Raw genomic sequence first — 8,781 nt, forward strand, 5'->3', positions numbered from 1 at the left:
GTGGGATAAGACCATCCTCCGCTTTGACAAATACCCACAATAAAATCCATAACCTGACTGCTTCTTGTGATGAGTCAGAAGTTTGGGCTGGATTCTTTTTTTCAAAGTTACGAATGGTGTTTACGATGGAGCGTGCCTTTAAACTAACCCCACTGTTTCAGTCTGGGCTACCTGCACCTAGACAGGAAGTATCGATTGGTTCCCACTAACCGTTGGACGGTGAAGAGTTAAGATGGCTGTCACAGACAGCGATGTTTAAGGTTGACTTAACCCGTTTGATGTTGAGTCGGATGACGTTTTGGGACTGGTTGAGCCGCCTGGAGCTTCAGAAGTGTGGTCTTTAAGAGAGAGAGGGGGAGTCGCGTTTGGGGGGGGGGGGGAGTAAGTGGCACGGGAGATGGGAGGTGCGGGAAGGAGGCGGAGACGAAGTAATTTGTGGGAACCTGATTCATGTGCGTATTGCAATACTTCGAATAGCACTTAACTCTTGCAAGTCCATATGCACTTGATTGAAAGTACCGCCTTCCTCGTGTAGACATGCATTACTTACTTACTTACTGCCCGGTATGCCGGTTGCCATGTAGAGCAGCAACGTAGACATGCATTACTTACTTACTGCCCGGTATGTCGGTTGGCATGTAGAGCAGCAACGTAGACATGCATTACTTACTGACTTACTGCCCGGTATGTCGGTTGGCATGTAGGGCAGCAACGAAAACATGCTTTACTTACTTACTTACTGCACGGTATGCCGGTTGGCATGTAGGGCAGCAACGAAGACATGCTTTACTTACTTACTTACTGCCCGGTATGTCGGTTGGCATCTAGGGCAGCAACGTAGACATGCATTACTTACTGACTTACTGCCCGGTATGTCGGTTGGCATGTAGAGCAGCAACGTAGACATGCATTACTTACTTACTGCCCGGTATGCCGGTTGGCATGCAGGGCAGCAACGAAGACATGATTTACTTACTTACTTACTGCCCGGTATGTCGGTTGGCATCTAGGGCAGCAACGTAGACATGCATTACTTACTTAGTTACTGCCCGGTATGTCGGTTGGCATGTAGGGCAGCAACTCAACATGCATAGGATAAGAATATCCTTCCATTTTGACAGATAGAAAAACACAACATAAAACAGCCTGGCTGCTTCCTGTTCTAACTAACGATTTTGTTGCTGTATCGAAAGGTCTTAGCATCATCGAGGTGAGTTACGAAAATCATTCAGCAAGAAAGTGTAACTTATCAGGGTTTTTGTCTTTGCCTAAGTGGAGGGATGCCCTTTTCATTTCCATGTGGATGCATAATGAAAATGGACCATAAAGTTATCTTATCTAGTATCTTATTCAATGTAAATCCTTGGCGGATCTCTGTAGATTTAGTAGATCGTTCACACCCGAAAAAGAATCCATTAACCCAGTTCTTTATCACTAGATTCTACACGTGTTTTTTGGTACCCACTTAAACAAACAAAAATATTCAGTGCGTGTTTGTTACTCACAAATATGCGAATACATGATGGATCTGAAGCTATCTCTTTTCACCCTGGGTGTCATGTTCTTTCAGCCCTCATCCTTAATCTCCCCTAAACGAAACCAGAGAAAATGACCAACCCAGGGTCGCTTGAGGAGTGGAAATGGGTCAATGAATTCCTGCTTGCTAATTTCCTTTTTATGTTCTAGGATAAAACATGGCTTAGCTGTTTCCTTGAGTCAAAGAAACTCTGAAGGGTTAATGCAAGTTTATGACGCTGCAGAAAACAAGAAACTGTTATTTTGGCGCTGTATCTATTACGATGATGTGTTTTATGTGTTTTTGTGGATGTTTTATTTTTGTGTGTGCTTGTTTTTATTATTATCAAGAAACATTATACCCACGTTCTTTTATTGAAAATGTAAATTGAGAAACTTTATTGAGGTGTTTTTTTCGCGTCAGAGCCAGCATAACTTAGTTAAAATGAATAGCTGAGGTGAAAGAATTCTTTCCCTGATGCTCATTGAGGGGTTTCTTTTTCTGTTCCGCAACACTCACTCTGTGCTGTTAAGCACGTAAGAAGATGATGCTGCTTTGCCTTGCACCGTTTTGTTTTGTTATTTTGAGAGGTTTACAACTCTCTGTCTCTGTCTCTGTCTCTGTCTGTCTCTGTCTCTGTCTCTCTCTCTGTCTCGCTCTATGTCTCTCTCTCTAGCTCTGTCTCGCTCTCTGTCTCTGTCTCTCTCTCTTTCTCTCTTTCTCTCTCTTTCTCTCTCTGTCTCGCTCTCTCTCTCTCTCTCTCTCTTTCTGTCTCTCTCGCTCTCTGTCGCTCTCTCTCTCTCTCTCTCTCTCTCTCTATCGCGTGTCAGGGTCACATGGGATATTTACATCTCACCATGCACTCTCTTAACACATTATTTTTTTCAACAAAAAAAATGGACACCACTTTACCTTTAATTTTACAATAACTTTAATTACAAATAATACGAACAGACAGACATTACTCTGGACTAGATATACACACACAAAATAGTGATACTTAGCTTTAAAGTTCCGTTTGGACAACACAGTCTATTTAAGGTTAGGATCGTTCAGCAATGTCCTGGAATCACTTCCGTCGTGTAGTCGGTCCTCAGGTTACCCAGTGATAGTTAACACGGAACTAGGAACGTGAAATCATTCTAGGTAGAACACCGGAGAACTACAATGATGGAATGATTCAGTGTGCTGTTTACTTGCTGCAAGTCCTCGATTCACTTCGGTCGTGTAGTCGGTTTTCAGCTTACCCAGTGATAGTTTATAACACGAAAACTAGGGACGTGATATCGTTCCAGGTAGAACTAGAACACTGGAGAAATACAGGTATGGAATGATTCCATAGCAGACTCAGAGCATGGACGATTCACAATGAAGTCCATGGCGTTACCACGAAAAACTTTTCCGTAACTTCCCTGGAACTGTTTCCGAAGCTTTCCTGAACTTTCCTGAAACTGCTACGACGCTGCTATGAAACTTCTCCGAAACTGATACGAAACTTCTCCGAAACTGCTACGAAGCTTCCTCGAAACTTCCCCGAAACGTCTGAAAAAAACCATATACAGATTTGCTAATCCTCTGTTCAACAGAGTAATTCTACGGTCAGGTTACGTATGTCCAGTGCCGTCTGTTCGTTCACAATGTTCGTCCAATATTAATCAATTAAACATTTTTAATTTATGATTTGACAAGCAGCTTATTTCCGAACATTTCTTTATGAATAATAGACAGTCAAAATTCTTTCACGCACGTTCGCATGCATGCCAACCGTCTTCCATTCGTTCTCTCAGACCCATTAGCGTTTCCCTGTCGATCAGGCTGCGAATTATATCTTGATACTCACACAACTACGTATGAAGGTCCGAACAAGATGGCATGTGCATACTGGTTCGTAAAAATACAGTCACGATACATAAAACACAGCAGACAGACGACACAACCTCGCTGCTTTCCAAGGTAAAAACGATCTTGTTGTTGTGACGCAGCTTCTGTCTGCTTTACGTCAAAACAATGGCGTCGAAAGCATGTCGTCATAATAAAGACGTCACAGTAAGTTAGTCTAGGTACAGGTGCTTGCATTCGCTCTGTATCGGAGTTCCTAATCTGTGACATAGGCCCCCCCTTTTGAGGATGAAACTTTGTTTTAATCCATATTTACACAGATTGAACGACTCATGTAGTCTGCGCCTACATTGTCTACTCCTTTGATCACCTTCACTGTGAATGAATACTGCTGTAGTTGGATCGCCCAACGCATCAATCTTCCATTTTCTGTCTTGGACTTCCGTAGGTACTGGAGAGGTTGATGGTCAGTTTCCAAAGTGAAGTGTACTGCGTACAAATACGGTTCGTACTTCTTCACTGCCCACACTGCTGCTAGGCATTCTTTTTCGATGGTAGCATAATTCCGCTCAGCTTTGTTCAGCTTCCTGCTGGCGTATGCTACAGGTTGTAGACCTTTCCCGTTGTCTTGCATCAAGACGGCACCTATGGCATAGTCTGATGCGTCTGTTCGTAATACGAACGGTTTGTCGTTGTCAGGCAACAACATCACTGGTTTGCTAGTCAGTACGTCCTTGAGTGATTGAAAAGCTGACTGCATCTCTTGTGTCCAGACGAGCTTATCTGGATGCCCTTTCTTTGTGGCATCTGTCAAAGGTGTGCCGATCCCCGCAAAATTCGGTACGAATTTGCGGTAGTAACCAGCGAGTCCCAGGAATGCACGAAGTTCCTTCTTCGTCTTGGGAGGTTCTGCGTTGGCTAACTTCGTCACCTTGTCTTCTTCTGGCTGGATTGAACCATGCCCCACTCGGTGTCCCAAGTATTCCAGTTGTTCAAACCCTAGGAAACACTTGGACGGTTTGGCTGTCAAACCAGCCTTCTCCAGTTTGGTGAAAACGGCCTCTATCGCTTGTAGGTGCTGTTCCCAATCTTCTGTGGCGATCAAAATATCGTCCATGAAGTTGTCGACGTCGTCCCGGTCAATCTCGGCGACTAACTTCCTCATCATGCGAGTAAAGGTAGCTCCCGCGTTCTTCAGCCCAAAAGGCATGGTGACCCACTGGAATGATCCGAGTGGAGTGTTGAACGTAGTCTTTGGCTTATCTTGCTCACGCATGCGCAATTGCCAATACCCTTTTGAAAGGTCGACCTTAGAAAAGTACCTTGCCTTACTCAGCTTGCTGAAAAGGTAGTCGATGTCAGGTAGCTTCTCTGAGTCGAATTCGGTCACCTGGTTTAGACGACGGAAATCGATGCAGAAACGGATCGAATCGTCCTTCTTCTTTGTCAGGACCACTGGAGCATTGTAGGGTGAAACGCTCGGTTCGATCACTCCCATCTTTAACATCTTCCGTACTTCTTCCTTCACAGTCTCCACTTGAGAGTGTGGCAAAGGATACGGTTTGACGTACACAGGTTTTTGTGTTGTGAGTTTCAACTCACATTCTTGTAATTGCGTCATCCCTGGTAAATCAGTCAGACATTTCTGATGACGCTTAGCCAGCTCAGTCAGTTGAGAGACTTTGGTAGAGTCGAGGTCGGGATTGACCTTGACATCTTTGTATGACTCTGTAGCTTGGAGAGGGAGTAGAGGTATATGGTCCGTGATGTACGGTTCCATATCTGGTCCTGTGTTCTCCATGACGACAGCAACTTCGTCTTTCACTTCTTCTCTCTCCAGGTACGCTTTGAGTAGGTTGGCGTGATATATTTTCACTTTCTTCCCAACATTTACCTTGTAATTGCAGTCACTGGTTTTCTCGTTGATGACGAACGGACCTTTCCACGTCAACTGGAGCTTGTTGTGTTTCTCTGGCAACAACAACAATACTTTGTCTCCTTGATGGAAGGTTCTCAGGCGCGTTTTCTTGTTGTACACGCGCGCGTATCTTTTGGAAGCCTTACTGAGGTTTTCTCTGGCTATTGAGCAAGTTTGCTCGATTCTGTTGGATAGATCCACGATGTACTCAGCCGTGGATCTCACTTCCTCTTCCACGTCGTCGTCTGTCCAGATCTGTCGAAGGATCTGCATGGGTCCTCTGACTTCTCGCCCATACAAAAGCTCGAATGGTGAGAACTGGAGACTCTCTTGCGGCACTTCTCTGTAGGCGAAAAGTAGTGCAGGAATGAACCGATCCCAGAGCTTGGGTTGTTCCTGGCACATTCTCTTCAAAGTATTCTTCAATGTCGAATTGAATTTCTCACAGAGACCGTTGGTTTGAGGGTGATACGGACTAGTGCGCAAGCTTTTCATAGCTAACAGTCTTGTTAGCTGTTGCATGATTTCTCCCGTGAACTGTGTTCCTTGATCGGTGACGATCTCTTTCGGTACTCCGTACCGTGTGAACATCTCTACGAGAGCTTCTGCTACTGTCTCCGCTCTGATGTTTTTCAGAGCGGTTGCCTCAGCATACCTAGTGGCGTAATCCACTAAGGTAAGAATGTACCTGTTACCCTTCTCGGATGCAGGTAAGATGGGTCCGACGATGTCTACCCCTACTTTCTCGAAAGGAGTGCTAGCGAGAGGCATCGCTTGCAACGGCACTTTCCGTGTCGCCCCTTTCGGAGTACTTCGCTGACATGCGTCGCACGACGCGCAGTAGCGGCGAACGTCGCCGCAAATTCCCGGCCAATAGAAATCTCGCCAAATCCTGTCTCGAGTTTTCTTCCCTCCTAAATGGCCGGCCATAGGACTATCATGCCCTAACTTCAGGACTTCGTTCCTGAATCGCTGAGGTACTACTACCTGTTTGAAACTCTTTTGGTCACTCTTGTATGTACGATACAAGATGCCCTTGCTCCATGTGTATAGAGTGTCCTTGTTGCCTTTCTTGTCTGCTATTTCTCTAGCTTTGGCTAACGACGGGTCAGTTTGTTGTTCGCGCTTCAATTCTTCCGGTTTGACATCGATGATCTTCACTCGAGGTTCAGGCTGCGTAGGTGCCTTATTCTCGGCGGCTTCCTGTGCTCGGGTCTGTACCGGCGCACAGGTCTCGACAACCGGAAATAGCGGTACTTTCTCTTCCTTTCCCTCACCGTTTTTCCGTGTGTTACCTATTAGTACTGAGTGTACAGGATTTACCATCGCGATCACCTCTGTGTCGCCTTGAAAGAATGGTGTCTCCATGTGTACTCTGGCCATAGGCATACTGCTAGTCGCAGTTTCTTGAGCTAGAGTGACGGTTCTGACCTCCCCCGTGTAACTGTCTGACGGTACTAAACGCCGGTCGACAATGATGGTCGACGCTCCTGTGTCGCGTATCGCCTTCGCCTCTTGTCCGTTGACCTTAACCTGACACTGAGGATTGAAATCCAAATGCCGGCAACTCTGGCAAAGAGGGCTAGGTTTCCCTTCGACTGCTACAGATAAGATAACACTTGTAGCTTCTTGACTTGCTCTGTTATTCTTTGTACAGTTCCTCGCGAGATGAGATCCACCGCACAAGAAACAACCGCGGGTCGCTCCTCCATGTGGTGGTGTGGGTCTCCTCGGTGGAAAGTGTTGCTTATCTTTGCTTCTGTTGGCATGGTTACGATCGGAATGGTTACTTTGTACTTGTGGGTGGTCCTCTCTAGGTCCTCGATTGAAACTGGGGCCTCCCTGACTCCTGCGTCCTTCACTCTCTCTGGCTTCTTCAAACAAACTGGCGCTCTTCACAGCATCAGCTGTGGCGACTGGGTCCCTCTCGCGGACAAATCGCGCTTGATCCGCTGGTAACCCCTCCAAGAACTTTTCGAGTAGAACAAGTTCTCGCATATCCGTGGTCCTACCTTCCCGTTTCGATAGTTCCACCCATCGTGTGACGAACAGGTCTAACCGAGTGAGGTATTCCTTGCTTTTCTCGCTCGGTTCCTTCTTTGCTCCTCGGAACTTCCTGCGGTAGGCTTCTGCTGTCAGCTGGAACCTACGCAAAATCGCAGTTTTGACGTAGTCATACTCTTCTGCTTCCTCGTCCGGAAGTTGAGTGTATGCTTCTCGCGCTTTCCCTTTTAGTAGACAACCAAGCCTAGCTGCCCACTCATCTTCCGACCAGCCGGAAATTTTCGCAGCTCTTTCGAACTGGCGAAAATAGGCTTCGACGTCGTCTTTGTCGTCCAAAAATGGCAATTTCATTTTTGGTTTGTCCCGACTACTGTCGGTGCTTCCATTCGACGCTGAATGGTGAGCATTTTCGTTGTAGTCGAGCATACCTAGGTCGGCGCTCAACTGCATCTTCCTGAGGATGAAGTCTTGTTCTGCGGCTTCTTTCCTCCTGCCTTCGATGTAGTCTATCAAGTCCTTACCTGATAAACCCATCAGAAGTCCGTCTTGCTTGAAAATAAGCAATGGTGATTCGAAACCCTCGTCATCCTCGACGTTATGGTTGCTTCGACTGCTATCACCTGACGTCTTCTTCTTTGACTTCGGCATAGTTGCGAATTTTATCAATCTACTAAATACGCAATTACCGAACTCCCGCGCAACTCGCGCTCCGGTTAGTAACTCGTCTTATGCGCTAAGACGTCCGATAAACTTTCGCGCGCGTATCAACGCTGATCGGTCCGCGCGACGTTACTACCGGTATATTTTGTCTGATCACTCAGACGAGGAATACTCTTCTTGTTTGACAATGTATGATTACGGCCTCTCCCAACGGTATGACGTAACCATCATTCAGTCACTGTGCTACTCCTGCACTCATGTATACGATGCCTGTAGTAACTTTCTTCCGTAGTTACTTTGCATACTTTTACACTAATATCTAGCGACAACTTGTAGGTTCATGCACTAGAATTAATTAGCGACTTTGTGTACTTCTACACTAGAATGTTATGCTCTACGTGAACGGTATGTCATGTGTTACTGCATGGACTTATGTTCAAGACTCTTACCTTCGTGTACTGCTACACGAACTTATAATTACTAGGCTGAACGTACATCTACGCTACTGTTAGAAGAAAAATGTATTTCAACCTGGAGTGCCTACTAATTATAAATTAACTCTTGAAAAGTCTGACAGAACATCCGTAGTTATAGAACATATGCGGCTATCCGCTAGATAGATTACCTTGGAAAACTGCGGGGTTTGAGAACGTGATTACAGTGATACGACACAAGTTACAGCAATTACGTATATATGATGATGATGATATGATCGTGAGTTAGGGTGGTCAGTTACAAATCACGACTTCTCGTGACTCTAAATAATTTAGGAACTGGACCAAATCAGGCAAACACTAATTGGTCTAATATCCACCCAACAAAGATGTTCTGAGTTACCCCGCCA

General features: G+C 45.7%; 1 protein-coding gene across 1 annotated transcript; it reads right to left on the reverse strand.

The window, feature by feature from the left end:
* Positions 1-2,429: 2,429 nt before the first annotated feature.
* LOC138977821 (uncharacterized) lies at positions 2,430-7,925 on the reverse strand. Its single transcript, XM_070350429.1, has 2 exons — positions 3,357-7,925; positions 2,430-3,058 (listed from the first exon to the last, which is right to left on the reverse strand). Exon 1 carries the CDS (start codon positions 7,923-7,925, stop codon positions 3,657-3,659), a length of 4,269 nt encoding a protein of 1,422 aa, XP_070206530.1. The 3' UTR covers positions 2,430-3,058; positions 3,357-3,656.
* Positions 7,926-8,781: the final 856 nt, after the last annotated feature.

The sequence above is a fragment of the Littorina saxatilis genome, linkage group LG10 (assembly GCF_037325665.1).
Source record: "Littorina saxatilis isolate snail1 linkage group LG10, US_GU_Lsax_2.0, whole genome shotgun sequence".
Lineage (NCBI taxonomy): Eukaryota > Metazoa > Mollusca > Gastropoda > Littorinimorpha > Littorinidae > Littorina > Littorina saxatilis.